Here is a 22,519-nt window from a genome sequence, read left to right as displayed (position 1 = left end):
ACATCACACCACACCACACTACACCACACTACACTACACCACACCACACCACACCACACCACACTACACTACACCACACTACACTACACTACACTACACCACACCACACCACACCACACCACACTACACTACACTACACCACACCACACTACACTACACTACACCACACTACACTACACCACACCACACTACACTACACCACACTACACTACACTACACTACACCACACCACACCACACCACACCACACTACACTACACTACACCACACTACACTACACTACACCACACTACACTACACCACACCACACTACACTACACTACACTACACTACACTACACCACACCACACCACACCACACCACACTACACTACACCACACTACACTACACTACACTACACCACACTACACTACACCACACCACACCACACTACACTACACTACACTACACCACACTACACTACACTACACCACACAAACCATAGCTGTTATATCTGATAAATTAAACTGTTTAATATCAGATGATGTCTATGGTATGTTTGTTTTTATTTTCTCCTTTTTAATCTGTTTTGTGTTGAGACAGGAAATGCACTTCAAATAAATGATAATCTCTCTTACCCAGAAGTAAAATGATCTTGTGAAAGTTGTTTTACTTCTGGGGGGAATACCATGAACTAGTATGAATACCGTTGTCCGAAGGAAGGAATCGAAGTTTCCTCCCTCGTGTGAACACACAAAGCAGTCGAAGAGAAGAAATAAAATGTGAAGATGTTTTCAACACAATCTCACATCAGGCACTTTGGCAAAGTGGTTCGTTTACCTGGAGAGTGCTGGGCCATCGTTTAATGGACATAGAACTGTAGAGGGAACGGTCCGTCTTTAGTGATTCCCCAGTGGTACAATAACTACAGAGTGCCTGTAGAGGGAACGGTCCGTCTTTAGTGATTTCCCCAGTGGTACAATAACTACAGAGTGCCTGTAGAGGGAGCGGTCCGTCTTTAGTGATTCCCCAGTGGTACAATAACTACAGAGTGCCTGTAGAGGGAACGGTCCGTCTTTAGTGATTCCCCAGTGGTACAATAACTACAGAGTGCCTGTAGAGGGAACGGTCCGTCTTTAATGATTCCCCAGTGGTACAATAACTACAGAGTGCCTGTAGAGGGAACGGTCCGTCTTTAATGATTCCCCAGTGGTACAATAACTACAGAGTGCATGTAGAGGGAGCGGTCCGTCTTTAGTGATTCCCCAGTGGTACAATAACTACAGAGTGCCTGTAGAGGGAACGGTCCGTCTTTAGTGATTTCCCCAGTGGTACAATAACTACAGAGTGCCTGTAGAGGGAGCGGTCCGTCTTTAGTGATTCCCCAGTGGTACAATAACTACAGAGTGCCTGTAGAGGGAACGGTCCGTCTTTAGTGATTCCCCAGTGGTACAATAACTACAGAGTGCCTGTAGAGGGAACGGTCCGTCTTTAGTGATTCCCCAGTGGTACAATAACTACAGAGTGCCTGTAGAGGGAACGGTCCGTCTTTAGTGATTCCCCAGTGGTACAATAACTACAGAGTGCCTGTAGAGGGAACGGTCCGTCTTTAATGATTCCCCAGTGGTACAATAACTACAGAGTGTCTGTAGAGGGAGCGGTCCGTCTTTAATGATTCCCCAGTGGTACAATAACTACAGAGTGCATGTAGAGGGAGCGGTCCGTCTTTAGTGATTCCCCAGTGGTACAATAACTACAGAGTGCCTGTAGAGGGAACGGTCCGTCTTTAGTGATTCCCCAGTGGTACAATAACTACAGAGTGCCTGTAGAGGGAACGGTCCGTCTTTAGTGATTCCCCAGTGGTACAATAACTACAGAGTGTCTGTAGAGGGAACGGTCCGTCTTTAATGATTCCCCAGTGGTACAATAACTACAGAGTGCCCAGTTTAAGCACCGCTTTCGCCCAATCCTGATTCTATCAAATAATCACTGATGAAAACCCCAAACCAGGAACTACTGCTGCTCGTAATCACATAATTCTACGTGAGCTTTGACATATTGTTGCCGTTTACATGCAGAATCTGTCCACGAGAGATTAAATAAATTATGATTTGATTTATATGATAACAATTATGAGTAACCCTCCCATCCCCCCGTCTCCCCTTGCAGCGGGGGAGGTGTTGGAGGGGGTATATGAGGCTCCTAAGGACCGAGAGGAGAGCAGGGAGAACGTGGAGCGAGTCCTCAACTTCATCACCTCCAGACGGATACGCATGCCTCACACCTCTGCTCGGGGTAACACACACACACACACACACACACACACACACACACACACACACACACACACACACACACACACACACACACACACACACACACACACACACACTGACACCTGTCCCACAGTTCTCACATAATCTCTTTCTCCTGTGTGTGTGTGTGTGTAGATATTGTAGAAGGGGATCTGAAGTCAGTGATGAGATTGATTTTGGCTCTAGCCGCCCACTTCAAACCATCAGCCAATCAGAGAGCAGCATCCAGGGGTGGGCGGAGCATGGCGGGAGCCGCAGCCAACCACAGGCCGCTCTCCACAGTTGCCATGGCGCAGAGCGCAGCGACAGCATTGGCAGCCGCACGACACGACGCAGAGAGAACAGCTAGGTACACACACACACCTGCACAGGTACACACACACACCTGCACAGGTACACACACACACCTCCACAGGTACACACACACACCTCCACAGGTACACACACACACCTCCACAGGTACACACACACACCTCCACAGGTACACACACACACCTGCACAGGTACACACACACACCTGCACAGGTACACACACACACCTCCACAGGTACACACACACACCTCCACAGGTACACACACACACCTCCACAGGTACACACACACACCTCCACAGGTACACACACACACCTGCACAGGCACACACACACACCTCCACAGGTACACACACACACCTCCACAGGTACACACACACACCTCCACAGGTACACACACACACCTGCACAGGCACACACACACACCTCCACAGGCACACACACACACACACCTCCACAGGTACACACACACACACACCTCCACAGGTACACACACACACCTCCACAGGTAGACACACACACACACACACCTCCACAGGTACACACACACATCTCCACAGGCACACACACACACACACCTCCACAGGTACACACACACACCTCCACAGGTACACACACACACCTCCACAGGCACACACACACACACCTCCACAGGCACACACACACACACCTCCACAGGTACACACACACACCTCCACAGGCACACACACACACCTCCACAGGCACACACACACACACCTCCACAGGTAGACACACCTCCACAGGTACACATACCTCCACAGGAAAACACACACTCCTCTGTTCAGTGTGTGTGTGTAATGTCTCTCCAGTGGTTGGGGTATGCTTGTAGATGAGGATGGAGGTGTGTGTGTTCGTGCTCTGGTCCAGCAGTACGAGAGAGGACCGCCAGACGATCCTGACACAACACCAAGCAGGTAACACTCATATCCCCCCACACTCATACCCCCCACACACACACATCCTCCCCACACTCACACCCCCACACACTCATACTCTCCCACACACACAGCAAAGTTTGATACAAGCCTAAGTAGTATTTCATAACTTTTGCGAGGTGAAATCTTCATGTCAGTGATCTTATGGTCGGAAAGTCAGAGCTCTAGAAAGAAGCCAGAGTTCGTATTCTGAGTTGGAGGACCATTCAAAATGGAGGCCAGGTGTCTTGAACGCTCGTAAGTCGGAGATGTCAGAGTTCCCAGTTGAACGCACCATGAGGCCAGGTGTCTTGAACGCTCGTAAGTCGGAGATGTCAGAGTTCCCAGTTGAACGCACCATGAGGCCAGGTGTCTTGAACGCTCGTAAGTCGGAGATGTCAGAGTTCCCAGTTGAACGCACCATGAGGCCAGGTGTCTTGAACGCTCGTAAGTCGGAGATGTCAGAGTTCCCAGTTGAACGCACCATGACCACCAGTACAGTAAAAAGCTAATTATTTCAATGTATGCTCCGCAGTGCCTCCAGTGCTCTACCAACTGATCTATTTTGTTATCAAAGCTTGAGTTTTGAAATATAATATTGTTGGAGGAGAACAATATTGGCAGGCCAGGCATATAGCAACATATATCCCCTGAACAAGGCAGTTAACACACTGTTCCCCGGTAGGCCGTCATTGAAAATAAGAATTTGTTCTTAACTGACTTGCCTAGTTAAATAAAGGTCAAATATATATTTTTTTAAATAGCCACTATGCTGGGGTAATATTTTATGAATACTGCCCAGCCTCGTTCCTCCAGAACTGTTTTTATTAGCTACGTTTGAATTTCGTAGATCACAGCTTGCTTTTTGACAGCGAAAGTGATCTTGACTCTTAATAGCTTGGACTGTTTTTCAGATAAACATTCTGATGTGTTGCATCAGACTCTGTGCTTTTCCTGGTTCCTCTCTAGGTTTCTTCCTAGGTTTTGGCCTTTCTAGGGAGTTTTTCCTAGCCACCGTGCTTCTACACCTGCATTGCTTGCTGTTTGGGGTTTTAGGCTGGGTTTCTGTACAGCACTTTGAGATATCAGCTGATGTAAGAAGGGCTATATAAAACTTTTTTATTTTTATTTGATTGCTTTTTAAAGTATTCGGGATGTAGCCTGGGTCTGCTGGTTGTATGAATTTGGGATCGTCCCACCACTGTCCCAGAGTGTGTTTGGAATAGGCTATTTATTTCTCCACGAGCTGACCAATAGAATAGGTCAACTTTCCTACTATGGGAGATAGAGATTGACAGGCTAGTGATGTAGCTGTTGGTTACTCATCTTATTGGCTGAGGAACAGTACAGGCTAGTGATGTAGCTGTCTGTTACTCATCTTGTTGGCTGAGGAACAGTACAGGCTAGTGATGTAGCTGTCTGTTACTCATCTTGTTGTCTGAGGAACAGTACAGGCTAGTGATGTAGCTGTCTGTTTCTCATCTTGTTGGCTGAGGAACAGTACAGGCTAGTGATGTAGCTGTCTGTTTCTCATCTTGTTGTCTGAGGAACAGTACAGGCTAGTGATGTAGCTGTTTGTTACTCATCTTGTTGTCTGAGGAACAGTACAGGCTAGTGATGTAGCTGTCTGTTTCTCATCTTGTTGTCTGAGGAACAGTACAGGCTAGTGATGTAGCTGTCTGTTACTCATCTTGTTGGCTGAGGAACAGTACAGGCTAGTGATGTAGCTGTTTGTTACTCATCTTGTTGGCTGAGGAACAGTACAGGCTAGTGATGTAGCTGTTGGTTACTCATCTTGTTGGCTGAGGAACAGTACAGGCTAGTGATGTAGCTGTTTGTTACTCATCTTGTTGGCTGAGGAACAGTACAGGCTAGTGATGTAGCTGTCTGTTTCTCATCTTGTTGGCTGTTGAATGTTCTGTTAAAACGAATTACCATAATCTCAATGTTCTGTTCATATGAATTACCATAATCTCAATGTTCTGTTAATATGAATTACCATAATCTCAATGTTCTGTTAAAACGAATTACCATGAGCTAAATGCTCTGTTAATATGAATTACCATGAGCTAAATGTTCTGTTCATATGAATTACCATGAGCTAAATGTTCTGTTCATATGAATTACCATGAGCTAAATGTGATTTCTGTTATTCTGAACACCATGGGTGGACACCCTAATGGGCAGTGGTGTAAGGTACTTAAGTAAAAAATATTTTTGGGGTATTTTACCATTCAGTATTTTACCATTTATATATATATATATTTTTTTATCTTTTACTTCAATACATTCCTAATGAAAATAATTTACTTTTTACTCCATACATTTTCCCTGACTCCCAAAAGTACTCGTTAAATGTTTTATGCTTAACAGGACAAGAATATGGTCCAATTCACGCACTTATCAATAAAAAACATGGTCATCCCTACTGCCTCTGATCTGGAGGACTCACTAAACACACATGCAGCGTTTGTAAATGATGTCTGAGCGTACCCCTGTACCCCTGGCTATCCATACATTTTACATTTTAAAAACAAGAAAATGGTGGAGTCTGGTTTGCTTTGAATAAGGAATTTGAAATGATTTATATATTTTATCAATTACATTTACTTTTGATAGTTAAATATATTTAGAACCAAATACTTTTAGACTTTTACTCAAGCAGTATTTTACTGGGTTACTTTTACTTGAGTAACGTTCTATTAAGGTAACTATACTTTTACTCAAGTATGACAACTGGGTACTTTTTCCACCACTGCTAATGGGTTACGCCCCCAACACATATGGGTCCGAGAAATGTCTCAAATGTCCTGTAAATTTAAATGCTGCCTGCCAAATGTCCAGCGCCACATTTTCGTAACGGAAACCCTGCACCACACACACACACACACACACCGCACAAACCACACACCCTCCTGTCAGTAATCAGTGTTTATATCCTCAGTTCACCCAGAGCCCCGCCTACCAGCCAATCAGACAACAGAGAGCCGGAGGAAAGCCAACCAGAGAGAAGCAGTAAGACACACACACACAAGTTGGCAGTGTAGGTTTTGCAGTGCACAGGTTAGGTTAGTGTCAGGCTGCCTCGCTGGGTCAGACGTCAGAGTCAGGTAAACATGCAGCAATGAATATTCAATAGATTCAATATGATTCATCAGGATGAATATGATTCATCAGGATGAATATGATTCAATATATTCAGTAAGATTCCATCGATTCATTACAATTCAATATGATTTAATAGATTCATTAAGATAAGATGGCTTAATAAAGTCGCACAGACTTCAACATTAACTGTGAAATATGTCTGTGTGTGTGTGTGTGTGTGTGTGTGTGTGTGTGTGTGTGTGTGTGTGTGTGTGTGTGTGTGTGTGTGTGTGTGTGTGTGTGTGTGTGTGTGTGTGTGTGTGTGTGTGTGTGTGTGTGTGTGTAGCTAAGGCATGTTGGGAGAGTCCTCTGACTGAGAGCCTGGAGAGAGAGATGCAGGAGACACGGAGAATGGTGTCAGCTCTACAGGTACACACGTTATGTTTTTCTGTCCTCGTGGGAACCGAAAATACATTTTCATTCAAAATCCTTTTTTCCTTAACCTAACCCTAACCTAAACTTGACCCCAAAAACTATCCCTAAGACTAGACCTGACCCTAAAACTAGACCTGACCCTAAAACTATACCTGACCCTAAAACTATACCTGACCGTAACTCCTAACCTTAATTGTAACCCTAAACCTAACCCCTAAGCCTAAAATAGAATTTTCCCTCGTGGGACCAGCAAAATGTCCCCACTTGTCTGAATTTTGGTTATTTTACTGTCCTTGTGAGAACTTCTGGTACCCTAAAGGATAGTGAAACAAAAACACACACAGACTGTTTGGGCCATCTTCAAAGAAAAATAGATGTGTTAATACATTCCCAGCCATCACCGTGTCTTGAGACACAGGTGATGTCTGGGTATGAATGATTTATAGAATGTATAAGAGCTGTGTATGAAATGTCTATACAAGGAATATGTTAATGTTTATAGATAATATTATTGGAGAACGAAAATGTTTGTTTCTAGAGAATATTATTGGACAAGGAATATTTGAATGTTTCTAGGAATATTATTGGAGAAGGAACATGTTTTTAAACATGTTTTAAGTGCTATGTTTATAGATAATATTATCGGAGAAGGAATATGATTTAACCTTTGTTTCTAGAGAGTATTGGAGAAGCATTCGGTGCATTCATAAAGTATTCAGACCCCTTCCCCTTTTCCAAATTTTGTTACATTACAGCCTTATTCTAAAATGGATTGAATATAACATTTTCCTCATTAATCTAAACACAATACCCCCATAATGACCAAGCGAAAACAGGTTTTTAGGAAAAAAACAGAAACACCTTATTTACATAAGTATTCAGTATTGCTTTCAAGTATTGCTTTGATTGGACATGATTTGGAAAGGCACACACCTGTCTATTTATGGTCCCACAGTTAACAGTGAATATCAGAGCAAAAACCAAGCCATGAGTTCGAAGGGATTCTCCATTTACATAAGTATTCAGACCCTTTACTCAGTACTTTGTTGAAGCACCTTTTGCAGTGATTACAGCCTTGAGTGGTCTTGGGTATGACGCTACAAGCTTGGCACACCTGTATTTGGGGAATTTCTCCCATTCTTCTCTGCAGATCCTCTCAAGCTCTGTCAGGTTGGATGGGGAGCGTTGCTGCACAGCTATTTTCAGGATGTTTGATCGGGTTCAAGTCCGGGCTCTGGCTGGGCCACTTAAGGACATTCAGAGACTTGTCCCGAAGCCACTCCTGCGTTGTCTTAGCTGTGTGCTTAGGGTCGTTGTCCTGTTGGAATGTGAACCTTCCCTCCAGTCTGAGGTCCTGAGTGCTCTGGAGCAGGTTTTCATCAAGGATCTCTGTACTTTGCTACGTTCATCTTTCCCTCGATCCTGACTAGTCTACCAGTACCTGCAGCTGAAAAACATCCTCACAGCATGATGCTGCCACCACCATGCTTCACCGTAGGGATGGTGCCAGGTTTCTTCCAGACGTGGGGCTTGGCATTCAGGCCAAATAGTTCAACCTTGGTTTCATCAGACCAGAGAATCGTGTTTCTCATGGTCTGAGAGTCTTTAGGTGCCTTTTGGCAAACTCCAAGCGGGTTGTCATGTGCCTTTTACTGAGGAGTGGCTTCCGTCTGCCCACTCTACCATAAAGGCCTGATTGGTGGAGTGCTGCAGAGATGGTTGTCCTTCAGGAAGGTTCTCCCATCTCCACAGAGGAACTCTAGAGCTCTGTCAGAGTGACCATCGGGTTCTTGGTCACCTCCCTGCCCAAGGCCCTTCTCTCCCGATTGCTCAGTTTGGCCGGGCTACCAGCTCTAGGAAGAGTCTTGGTGGTTCCAAACTTCTTCCATTTAAGAATGATGGGGGCCACTGTGTTCTTGGGGACCTTCAATGCTGCAGAAATGTTTTGGTACCTTTCCCCAGATCTGTTCTTCGACACAATCCTGTCTCGGAGCTCTACGGACAATTTGTTCGACTTCATGGCTTGGTTTTTGCTCTTACATGCACTGTCAACTGTGGGACCTTATATAGACAGGTGTGTGCCTTTCCAAATCATGTCCAATCAATTGAATTTACCACAGGTGGACTCCAATCAAGTTGTAGAAACATCTCAAGAATGATCAATGGAAACAGAATGCACCTGAGCTCAATTTTGAGTCTCATAGCAAAGGGTCTGAATACTTATGTAAATGTAATATTTCATTTTTTTATCTCAATATTTCAAACATTTCTAGCCTGTTTTTGCTTTGCATTATGGGGTATTGTGATGTCATTATGGGGTATTTTGATGTCATTATGGGGTATTTTGATGTCATTATGGGGTATTGTGATGTCATTATGGGGTATTGTGTGTAGATTGATGATTTTTATTTATTTAATCTATTTTATAATAAGGCTGTAACGTAACAAAATGTGTAAAAAGTAAAGGGGTATGAATACTTTCCGAATGCACTGTAATTAAATCTGCTGTCATATTGTTGAGTAATGGAATAAAGTAGTCTTTATATATTTGTTGTCACTTATTAAGCATCCTGAGTATTTGATATGTTTTGTGGTCCACTTAAAGGATTGCTGTAGATGGCGAGTTATTGTTTTTATTTTTCCTATTGCCATTATTTCATTTTTTTCCAAGTTCATTTTATAACCTGAACTTTTTGAGTATTCTGAAAATGTTTTTAGCAAAGGGGGTATTGATTTTTCAATTTTGGTCAGGTATATCAGGAGATCATCTGCAAATAAGTGTAGTTTATATTCATGTTTACCAATACTGAGACCTGTTACATTTGGGTCCTGTCTAGTTGTTTCTGCAAACGGTTCAGTACAAACAGGAGGGTGGAGAGAGGACATCCCTGTCTTGTGCCCCTTTTTCTAAAGCAATTTCATCAGATCATGTATTATTTGTGTATATTTTTTATTTAGGTCATTTATTCAATATTTGTAGTACATTTATTATTTGAGTTGGAAAATTGAAAGTTTTGAATAGAAAAGACCATTCAAAATGGTTGAAAGTGTTAAACTTTGTTTCTAGAGAATATTATTGGAGAAGGAATATGTTAATGTTTCTCAATTTTTTTATTTTATTTCTTTATTGTGATACCTGCTGGATAGTTAAGGTTTCACCAGCTAGAGCATTTATTTTTTAAATGAATAGACTCCAGCCACCCAGTCATGGTTCTCTCTGCTAGCGTACGTCATGCAGTATCGTTGCACCAAGTCTGGAACCAACAGGACCCTGAACAGCTTCTACCTCTAAAAGACTGCTAAACTAAACAGTGACCCCTAACTCAAGCATGACCCACTGACTATGCACACACAATGGACTCTACCCACACACTCACACATACTGACACCCCAACACACACACACTACATATGCCCGCACACACTGGACCACACACTCACATACTGACACCCCAACACACACACACACACTACATACGCCCACACACACTGGACTCTACCCACACACTCACACATACTGACACCCCAACACACACACACACACACACACACACACACACACACACACACACACACACACACACACACACACACACACACACACACACACACACATACGCCCACACACACAACAGGCACACACACACACACACACACACACACACACACACACACTACATACGCCCACACACTCACACATACTGACACCCCAACACACACTACATACGCCCACACACACAACAGGCACACCAATTTTAGAATAAGGCTGTAACGTAACAAAATGTAGAAAAAGTCAAGGGGTCTGAATACTTTCCCGAATGTACTGTATATGTACATATCTACCTCAATTACCTCGTACCCCTGGTACTTCCTGTATATAACCATGTTATTTTCTACTTCCTGAATATAGCCATGTTATTTTCTACTCCCTGTATATAACCATGTTATTTTCTACTTCCTGTATATAACCATGTTATTTTCTACTCCCTGTATATAACCATGTTATTTTCTACTTCCTGAATATAGCCATGTTATTACCTCTACTTCCTGTATATAACCATGTTATTTTCTACTCCCTGTATATAACCATGTTATTTTCTACTCCCTGTATATAGCCATGTTATTTTCTACTCCCTGTATATAACCATGTTATTTTCTACTCCCTGTATATAACCATGTTATTTTCTACTCCCTGTATATAACCATGTTATTTTCTACTCCCTGTATATAGCCATGTTATTTTCTACTCCCTGTATATAACCATGTTATTTTCTACTCCCTGTATATAGCCATGTTATTTTCTACTCCCTGTATATAGCCATGTTATTTTCTACTCCCTGTATATAGCCATGTTATTTTCTACTCCCTGTATATAACCATGTTATTTTCTACTCCCTGTATATAACCATGTTATTTTCTACTCCCTGTATATAACCATGTTATGGTCTACTCCCTGTATATAACCATGTTATTTTCTACTCCCGGTATATATAACCATGTTATTTTCTACTCCCTGTATATAACCATGTTATTTTCTACTCCCTGTATATGGCCATGTTATTTTCTACTCCCTGTATATAACCATGTTATGGTCTACTCCCTGTATATAGCCATGTTATTTTCTACTCCCTGTATATAACCATGTTATTTTCTACTCCCTGTATATGGCCATGTTATTTTCTACTTCCTGTATATAACCATGTTATTTTCTACTTCCTGAATATAGCCATGTTATTTTCTACTCCCTGTATATAGCCATGTTATTTTCTACTCCCTGTATATAACCATGTTATTTTCTACTCCCTGTATATAGCCATGTTATTTTCTACTCCCTGTATATAACCATGTTATTTTCTACTCCCTGTATATAGCCATGTTATTTTCTACTCCCTGTATATAGCCATGTTATTTTCTACTCCCTGTATATAGCCATGTTATTTTCTACTCCCTGTATATAACCATGTTATTTTCTACTCCCTGTATATAGCCATGTTATTTTCTACTCCCTGTATATAACCATGTTATTTTCTACTCCCTGTATATAACCATGTTATGGTCTACTCCCTGTATATAACCATGTTATTTTCTACTCCCTGTGTATATAGCCATGTTATTTTCTACTCCCTGTATATAGCCATGTTATTTTCTACTCCCGGTATATATAACCATGTTATTTTCTACTCCCTGTATATAACCATGTTATTTTCTACTCCCTGTATATGGCCATGTTATTTTCTACTCCCTGTATATAGCCATGTTATTTTCTACTCCCTGTGTATATAGCCATGTTATTTTCTACTTCCTGTGTATATAGCCATGTTATTTTCTACTCCCTGTATATAGCCATGTTATGTTCTACTCCCTGTATATAACCATGTTATTTTCTACTCCCTGTATATGGCCATGTTATTTTCTACTCCCTGTATATAGCCATGTTATTTTCTACTTCCTGTGTATATAGCCATGTTATTTTCTACTCCCTGTATATAACCATGTTATTTTCTACTTCCTGTGTATTTAGCCATGTAATTTTCTACTTCCTGTGTATATAGCCATGTTATTTTCTACTTCCTGTGTATATAGCCATGTTATTTTCTACTTCCTGTGTATATAGCCATGTTATTTTCTACTTCCTGTGTATATAGCCATGTCATTTTCTACTCCCTGTGTATATAGCCTTGTACTTTTCTACTCCCTGTGTATATAGCCATGTACTTTTCTACTCCCCGTATATAGCCATTATATTGTTATTCTTCGTGTCACTATTTACATTTTTATTACATTTCATCTGTCTTTAACAGCATTGTTTGAAAATGACCCATAAGTCAGAATGTTACTGTTGGACTGCACCTGCTTTCACAGCTACTGGTGTGTGTGTGTGTGTACGTGTGCGTGTACATGTGTGTGTGTGTGTGTGTGTGTCTAGGCCCTGTTACTTCATGGGTCTCTGCCAGATGATGAGCAGGAGAAGTTGAATCTGACTCTGGGAGAAGATAACACTGAACAACAACTGGTAACACCCAAACACATATTTCTATTTTTTATTTTATTTCACCTTTATTTAACCAGGTAGGCTAGTTGAGAACAAGCTCACATTTACAACCCTAACCCTTTATTTAACCAGGTATTTCTATATTATATGTATATATATAACCCTAACCCTTTATTTAACCAGGTATTTCTATATTATATGTATATATATAACCCTAACCCTTTATTTAACCAGGTATTTCTATATTATATGTATATACAGTGGGGAGAACAAGTATTTGATACACTGCCGATTTTGCAGGTTTTCCTACTTACAAAGCATGTAGAGGTCTGTCATTTTTATCATAGGTACACTTCAACTGTGAGAGACGGAATCTAAAACAAAAATCCAGAAAATCACATTGTATGATTTTTAAATAATTAATTTGCATTTTATTGCATGACATAAGTATTTGATCACCTACCAACCAGTAAGAATTCCGGCTCTCACAGACCTGTTAGTTTTTCTTTAAGAAGCCCTCCTGTTCTCCACTCATTACCTGTATTAACTGCACCTGTTTGAACTCGTTACCTGTATAAAAGACACCTGTCCACACACTCAATCAAACAGATTCCAACCTCTCCACAATGGCCAAGACCAGAGAGCTGTGTAAGGACATCAGGGATAAAATTGTAGACCTGCACAAGGCTGGGATGGGCTACAGGACAATAGGCAAGCAGCTTGGTGAGAAGGAAACAACTGTTGGCGCAATTATTAGAAAATGGAAGAAGTTCAAGATGACGGTCAATCACCCTCGGTCTGGGGCTCCATGCAAGATTTCACCTCGTGGGGCATCAATGATCATGAGGAAGGTGAGGGATCAGCCCAGAACTACACGGCAGGACCTGGTCAATGACCTGAAGAGAGCTGGGACCACAGTCTCAAAGAAAACCATTAGTAACACACTACGCCGTCATGGATTAAAATCCTGCAGCGCACGCAAGGTCCCCCTGCTTAAGCCAGTGCATGTCCAGGCCCGTCTGAAGTTTGCCAATGACCATCTGGATGATCCAGAGGAGGAATGGGAGAAGGTCATGTGGTCTGATGAGACAAAAATAGAGCTTTTTGGTCCAACTCCACTCGCCGTGTTTGGAGGAAGAAGAAGTATGAGTACAACCCCAAGAACACCATCCCAACCGTGAAGCATGGAGGTGGAAACATCATTCTTTGGGGATGCTTTTCTGCAAAGGGGAAAGGACGACTGCACCGTATTGAGGGGAGGATGGATGGGGCCATGTATCGCGAGATCTTGGCCAACAACCTCCTTCCCTCAGTAAGAGCATTGAAGATGGGTCGTGGCTGGGTCTTCCAGCATGACAACGAAACGAAGCACACAGCCATGGCAACTAAGGAGTGGCTCCGTAAGAAGCATCTCAAGGTCCTGGAGTGGCCTAGCCAGTCTCCAGACCTGAACCCAATAGAAAATCTTTGGAGGGAGCTGAAAGTCCGTATTGCCCAGCGACAGCCCCGAAACCTGAAGGATCTGGAGAAGATCTGTAGGGAGGAGTGGGCCAAAATCCCTGCTGCAGTGTGTGCAAACCTAGTCAAGAACTACAGGAAACGTATGATCTCTGTAATTGCAAACAAAGGTTTCTGTACCAAATATTAAGTTCTGCTTTTCTGATGTATCAAATACTTATGTCATGCAATAAAATGCAAATTAATTACTTAAAAATCATACAATGTGATTTTCTGGATTTTTGTTTTAGATTCCGTCTCTCATAGTTGAAGTGTACCTATGATAAAAATTACAGACCTCTACATGCTTTGTAAGTAGGAAAACCTGCAAAATCGGCAGTGTATCAAATACTTGTTCTCCCCACTGTATATAACCCTAACCCTTTATTTAACCAGGTATTTCTATATTATATATATATATATAACCCTTACCCTTTATTTAACCAGGTATTTCTATATTATATATATATATATATAACCCTAACCCTTTATTTAACCAGGTATTTCTATATTATATATATATATATAACCCTAACCCTTTATTTAACCAGGTAGGCTAGTTGAGAACAAGTTCTCATTTACAATTGCGACCTGGCCAAGATAAAGCAAAGCAGTTCGACACACACAACAACACAGAGTTACACATGGAGTAAACAAACATACAGTAATATGTTAATAATATAGTAATAATACAGTAGGTTTATATAGTCTATATACAGATGAGGTAAGATAAGGGAGATAAGGCAATAAATAGGCCATAATGACATAGTGGTGAAGTAATTACAATATAGCAATTAAACACTGGAATGGTAGATGTGCAGAAGATGAATGTGCAAGTAGAGATACTGGGGTGCAAAGGAGCAAGATAAATAAATAAATACAGTAGGGGGAGAGGTAGTTGTTTGGGCTAAATTATAGATGGGCTATGTACAGGTGCAGTGATCTGTGAGCTGCTCTGACAGCTGGTGCTTAAAGATAGTGAGGGAGAGTCTCCAGCTTTAGTGATTTTTGTAGTTCGTTCCAGTCATTGGCAGCAGAGAACTGGAAGGAAAGGAGGCCAAAGGAAGAATTGGTTTTGGCGGTGACCAGTGAGATATACAGTGGGGAGAACAAGTATTTGATACACTGCCGATTTTGCAGGTTTTCCTACTTACAAAGCATGTAGAGGTCTGTAGTTTTTATCATAGGTACACTTCAACTGTGAGAGACGGAATCTAAAACAAAAATCCAGAAAATCACATTGTATGATTTTTAAGTAATTAATTTGCATTTTATTGCATGACTTAAGTATTTGATCACCTACCAACCAGTAAGAATTCCGGCTCTCACAGACCTGTTAGTTTTTCTTTAAGAAGCCCTCCTGTTCTCCACTCATTACCTGTATTAACTGCACCTGTTTGAACTCGTTACCTGTATAAAAGACACCTGTCCACACACTCAATCAAACAGACTCCAACCTCTCCACAATGGCCAAGACCAGAGAGCTGTGTAAGGACATCAGGGATAAAATTGTAGACCTGCACAAGGCTGGGATGGGCTACAGGACAATAGGCAAGCAGCTTGGTGAGAAGGAAACAACTGTTAGCGCAATTATTAGAAAATGGAAGAAGTTCAAGATGACGGTCAATCACCCTCGGTCTGGGGCTCCATGCAAGATCTCACCTCGTGGGGCATCAATGATCATGAGAAAGGTGAGGGATCAGCCCAGAACTACACGGCAGGACCTGGTCAATGACCTGAAGAGAGCTGGGACCACAGTCTCAAAGAAAACCATTAGTAAAACACTACGCCGTCATGGATTAAAATCCTGCAGCGCACGCAAGGTCCCCCTGCTCAAGCCAGCGCATGTCCAGGCCCGTCTGAAGTTTGCCAATGACCATCTGGATGATCCAGAGGAGGAATGGGAGAAGGTCATGTGGTCTGATGAGACAAAAATAGAGCTTTTTGGTCTAAACTCCACTCGCTGTGTTTGGAGGAAGAAGAAGGATGAGTACAACCCCAAGAACACCATCCCAACCGTGAAGCATGGAGGTGGAAACATCATTCTTTGGGGATACTTTTCTGCAAAGGGGACAGGACGACTGCACCGTATTGAGGGGAGGATGGATGGGGCCATGTATCGCAAGATCTTGGCCAACAACCTCCTTCCCTCAATAAGAGCATTGAAGATGGGTCGTGGCTGGGTCTTCCAGCATGACAACGACCCAAAACACACAGCCAGGGCAACTAAGGAGTGGCTCTGTAAGAAGCATCTCAAGGTCCTGGAGTGGCCTAGCCAGTCTCCAGACCTGAACCCAATAGAAAATCTTTGGAGGGAGCTGAAAGTCCGTATTGCCCAGCGACAACCCCGAAACCTGAAGGACCTGGAGAAGGTCTGTATGGAGGAGTGGGCCAAAATCCCTGCTGCAGTGTGTGCAAACCTGGTCAAGAACTACAGGAAATGTATGATCTCTGTAATTGCAAACAAAGGTTTCTGTACCAAATATTAAGTTCTGCTTTTCTGATGTATCAAATACTTATGTCATGCAATAAAATGCAAATTAATTACTTAAAAATCATACAATGTGATTTTCTGGATTTTTGTTTTAGATTCCGTCTCTCACAGTTGAAGTGTACCTATGATAATAATTACAGACCTCTACATGCTTTGTAAGTAGGAAAACCTGCAAAATCGGCAGTGTATCAAATACTTGTTCTCCCCACTGTACCTGCTGGAGCGCGTGCTACGGGTGGGTGCTGCTATGGTGACCAGTGAGCTGAGATAAGGCGGGGCTTTACCTAGCAGAGACTTGTAGATGACCTGGAACCAGTGGGTTTGGCGACGAGGATGAAGCGAGGGCCAGCCGACTAGAGCATACAGGTCGCAGTGGTGGGTAGTATATGGGGCTTTGGTGACAAAACGGATGGCACTGTGATAGACTGCATCCAATTTGTTGAGTAGAGTGTTGAAGTCTATTTTGTAAATTACATCGCCGAAGTCAAGGATCGGTAGGATAGTCAGTTTTACAAGGGTATGTTTGGCAGCATGAGTGAAGGAGGCTTTGTTGCGAAATAGGAAGCCAATTCTAGATTTAATTTTGGATTGGAGATGCTTAATGTGAGTCTGGAAGGAGAGTTTACAGTCTAACCAGACACCTAGGTATTTGTAGTTGTCCACATATTCTAAGTCAGAGCCGTCCAGAGTAGTGATGCTGGTCGGGCGGGAGGGTGCGGGCAGTGATCGGTTGAATAGAATGCATTTAGTTTTACTTGTATTTAAGAGCAGTTGGAGGCCACGGAAGGAGAGTTGTGTGGCATTGAAGCTCGTCTGGAGGTTAGTTAACACAGTTAACACAGTGTCCAAAGAAGGGCCAGAAGTATACAGAATGTATCTCTCTCTCTCAACAACTGGTAACACCCAAACACAGCTCTCTCTCTCTAGGACATATCTTTGTTCTCTGTGCAGATCTTATTTCTCTTTCTCTGTGTGTGTGTGTGTGTGTGTGTGTGTGTGTGTGTGTGTGTGTGTGTGTGTGTGTGTGTGTGTGTGTGTGTGTGTGTGTGTGTGTGTGTGTGTGTGTGTGTGTGTGTGTGAGAGAGACAGGTATCAATTTTCCCTCTATTCATCAACTTTCCGTTTCCTATTTCTCACACACAGCCTCTCTCTCCCCTTCCGCTCTCTATCCCTCCCCTCCCTCCTTCTCTCTATCCCTCCCCTCCCTCCTTCTCTCTATCCCTCCCCTCCCTCCTTCTCTCTATCCCTCCCCTCGCTCCTTCTCTCTATCCCTCCCCTCGCTCTCTCGTTCTCTCTAGGTGGTCATTCGTAGTCATCTAGATCAGAGTATGGAGGAGACCCAGGAGCTAAAGGTAAATACTGTTTTTCAGACTAACCGTTTTCCAGATCATTATCAAGCGAATTAAGAAGTAATGTTGACATAGTGAGCTCCAAAATTACTGGGACAGTGACTCATTTTGGCTCTGTACTCCAACACTTTGAAAGTGTTGTGTCTTTCTTCTGAAACCAATTTACATTAACTGCCTTAATTTTGCTGGACCCAGTCAGGTCTTCTATAACAATATAACAAGTCATACTGTGGGGTGCTGGACCCAGTCAGGTCTTTATATAACAATATAACAAGTCATACTGTGGGGTGTTAGACCCAGTCAGGTCTTTATATAACAATATAACAAGTCATAATGTGGGGTGCTGGACCCAGTCAGGTCTTTATATAACAATATAACAAGTCATACTGTGGGGTGCTGGACCCAGTCAGGTCTTTATATAACAATATAACAAGTCATACTGTGGGGTGCTGGACCCAGTCAGGTCTTTATATAACAATATAACAAGTCATACTGTGGGGTGTTGGACCCAGTCAGGTCTCTATATAACAATATAACAAGTCATACTGTGGGGTGCTGGACCCAGTCAGGTCTTTATATAACAATATAACAAGTCATACTGTGGGGTGCTGGACCCAGTCAGGTCTTTATATAACAATATAACAAGTCATACTGTGGGGTGCTGGACCCAGTCAGGTCTTTATATAACAATATAACAAGTCATACTGTGGGGTGCTGGACCCAGTCAGGTCTTTATATAACAATATAACAAGTCATACTGTGGGGTGCTGGACCCAGTCAGGTCTTTATATAACAATATAACAAGTCATACTGTGGGGTGTTGGACCCAGTCAGGTCTTTATATAACAATATAACAAGTCATACTGTGGGGTGTTGGACCCAGTCAGGTCTTTATATAACAATATAACAAGTCATACTGTGGGGTGCTGGACCCAGTCAGGTCTTTATATAACAATATAACAAGTCATACTGTGGGGTGCTGGACCCAGTCAGGTCTTTATATAACAATATAACAAGTCATACTGTGGGGTGTTGGACCCAGTCAGGTCTCTATATAACAATATAACAAGTCATACTGTGGGGTGCTGGACCCAGTCAGGTCTTTATATAACAATATAACAAGTCATACTGTGGGGTGCTGGACCCAGTCAGGTCTTTATATAACAATATAACAAGTCATACTGTGGGGTGCTGGACCCAGTCAGGTCTTTATATAACAATATAACAAGTCATACTGTGGGGTGCTGGACCCAGTCAGGTCTTTATATAACAATATAACAAGTCATACTGTGGGGTGCTGGACCCAGTCAGGTCTTTATATAACAATATAACAAGTCATACTGTGGGGTGTTGGACCCAGTCAGGTCTTTATATAACAATATAACAAGTCATACTGTGGGGTGTTGGACCCAGTCAGGTCTTTATATAACAATATAACAAGTCATACTGTGGGGTGCTGGACCCAGTCAGGTCTTTATATAACAATATAACAAGTCATACTGTGGGGTGCTGGACCCAGTCAGGTCTTTATATAACAATATAACAAGTCATACTGTGGGGTGCTGGACCCAGTCAGGTCTTTATATAACAAGTCATACTGTGGGGTGTTGGACCCAGTCAGGTCTTTATATAACAATATAACAAGTCATACTGTGGGGTGCTGGACCCAGTCAGGTCTTTATATAACAAGTCATACTGTGGGGTGTTGGACCCAGTCAGGTCTTTATATAACAATATAACAAGTCATACTGTGGGGTGCTGGACCCAGTCAGGTCTTTATATAACAATATAACAAGTCATACTGTGGGGTGCTGGACCCAGGCAGGTCTTCTATAACAATATAACAAGTCATACTGTGGGGTGTTGGACCCAGTCAGGTCTTTATATAACAATATAACAAGTCATACTGTGGGGTGCTGGACCCAGTCAGGTCTTTATATAACAATATAACAAGTCATACTGTGTGGTGCTGGACCCAGTCAGGTCTTTATATAACAATATAACAAGTCATACTGTGGGGTGCTGGACACAGTCAGGTCTTTATATAACAATATAACAAGTCATACTGTGGGGTGCTGGACCCAGTCAGGTCTTTATATAACAAGTCATACTGTGGGGTGTTGGACCCAGTCAGGTCTTTATATAACAATATAACAAGTCATACTGTGGGGTGTTGGACCCAGTTAGGTCTTTATATAACAATATAACAAGTCATACTGTGGGGTGTTGGACCCAGTCAGGTCTTTATATAACAATATAACAAGTCATACTGTGGGGTGCTGGACCCAGTCAGGTCTTTATATAACAATATAACAAGTCATACTGTGGGGTGTTGGACCCAGTCAGGTCTTTATATAACAATATAACAAGTCATACTGTGGGGTGTTGGACCCAGTCAGGTCTTTATATAACAAGTCATACTGTGGGGTGCTGGACCCAGTCAGGTCTTTATATAACAATATAACAAGTCATACTGTGGGGTGTTGGACCCAGTCAGGTCTTTATATAACAATATAACAAGTCATACTGTGGGGTGCTGGACCCAGTCAGGTCTTTATATAACAATATAACAAGTCATACTGTGGGGTGTTGGACCCAGTCAGGTCTTTATATAACAATATAACAAGTCATACTGTGGGGTGCTGGACCCAGTCAGGTCTTTATATAACAATATAACAAGTCATACTGTGGGGTGTTGGACCCAGTCAGGTGTTTATATAACAATATAACAAGTCATACTGTGGGGTGCTGGACCCAGTCAGGTCTTTATATAACAATATAACAAGTCATACTGTGGGGTGTTGGACCCAGTCAGGTCTTTATATAACAATATAACAAGTCATACTGTGGGGTGCTGGACCCAGTCAGGTCTTTATATAACAATATAACAAGTCATACTGTGGGGTGCTGGACCCAGTCAGGTCTTTATATAACAATATAACAAGTCATACTGTGGGGTGCTGGACCCAGTCAGGTCTTTATATAACAATATAACAAGTCATACTGTGGGGTGCTGGACCCAGTCAGGTCTTTATATAACAATATAACAAGTCATACTGTGGGGTGCTGGACCCAGTCAGGTCTTTATATAACAAGTCATACTGTGGGGTGCTGGACCCAGTCAGGTCTTTATATAACAATATAACAAGTCATACTGTGGGGTGTTGGACCCAGTCAGGTCTTTATATAACAATATAACAAGTCATACTGTGGGGTGCTGGACCCAGTCAGGTCTTTATATAACAATATAACAAGTCATACTGTGGGGTGCTGGACCCAGTCAGGTCTTTATATAACAATATAACAAGTCATACTTTGGGGTGCTGGACCCAGTCAGGTCTTTATATAACAAGTCATACTGTGGGGTGTTGGACCCAGTCAGGTCTTTATATAACAATATAACAAGTCATACTGTGGGGTGCTGGACCCAGTCAGGTCTTTATATAACAAGTCATACTGTGGGGTGTTGGACCCAGTCAGGTCTTTATATAACAATATAACAAGTCATACTGTGGGGTGCTGGACCCAGTCAGGTCTTTATATAACAATATAACAAGTCATACTGTGGGGTGCTGGACCCAGGCAGGTCTTCTATAACAATATAACAAGTCATACTGTGGGGTGTTGGACCCAGTCAGGTCTTTATATAACAATATAACAAGTCATACTGTGGGGTGCTGGACCCAGTCAGGTCTTTATATAACAATATAACAAGTCATACTGTGTGGTGCTGGACCCAGTCAGGTCTTTATATAACAATATAACAAGTCATACTGTGGGGTGCTGGACACAGTCAGGTCTTTATATAACAATATAACAAGTCATACTGTGGGGTGCTGGACCCAGTCAGGTCTTTATATAACAAGTCATACTGTGGGGTGTTGGACCCAGTCAGGTCTTTATATAACAATATAACAAGTCATACTGTGGGGTGTTGGACCCAGTCAGGTCTTTATATAACAATATAACAAGTCATACTGTGGGGTGCTGGACCCAGTCAGGTCTTTATATAACAATATAACAAGTCATACTGTGGGGTGTTGGACCCAGTCAGGTCTTTATATAACAATATAACAAGTCATACTGTGGGGTGCTGGACCCAGTCAGGTCTTTATATAACAAGTCAT

General features: G+C 42.2%; 1 protein-coding gene across 1 annotated transcript in view; it reads left to right on the top strand.

Annotated features, from left to right (window-relative positions):
* Positions 1 to 22,519, top strand: part of dixdc1b (DIX domain containing 1b) — a 72,454-nt gene that overhangs the window by 12,017 nt on the left and 37,918 nt on the right. The window contains exons 3-9 of the mRNA XM_071362936.1: positions 2,148 to 2,273; positions 2,429 to 2,642; positions 3,435 to 3,539; positions 6,484 to 6,554; positions 6,973 to 7,055; positions 12,987 to 13,073; positions 18,342 to 18,395. Coding sequence (XP_071219037.1) covers positions 2,148 to 2,273; positions 2,429 to 2,642; positions 3,435 to 3,539; positions 6,484 to 6,554; positions 6,973 to 7,055; positions 12,987 to 13,073; positions 18,342 to 18,395 — 740 coding nt within the window. The remainder of the gene's footprint in view (positions 1 to 2,147; positions 2,274 to 2,428; positions 2,643 to 3,434; positions 3,540 to 6,483; positions 6,555 to 6,972; positions 7,056 to 12,986; positions 13,074 to 18,341; positions 18,396 to 22,519) is intronic.

Source organism: Salvelinus alpinus, chromosome 24, assembly GCF_045679555.1.
Source record: "Salvelinus alpinus chromosome 24, SLU_Salpinus.1, whole genome shotgun sequence".
In the NCBI taxonomy this organism is placed as follows: Eukaryota; Metazoa; Chordata; class Actinopteri; order Salmoniformes; family Salmonidae; genus Salvelinus; species Salvelinus alpinus.
Note: the sequence above shows the minus strand (reverse complement) of the source record. Positions and strands in the feature narration are given on the sequence as shown.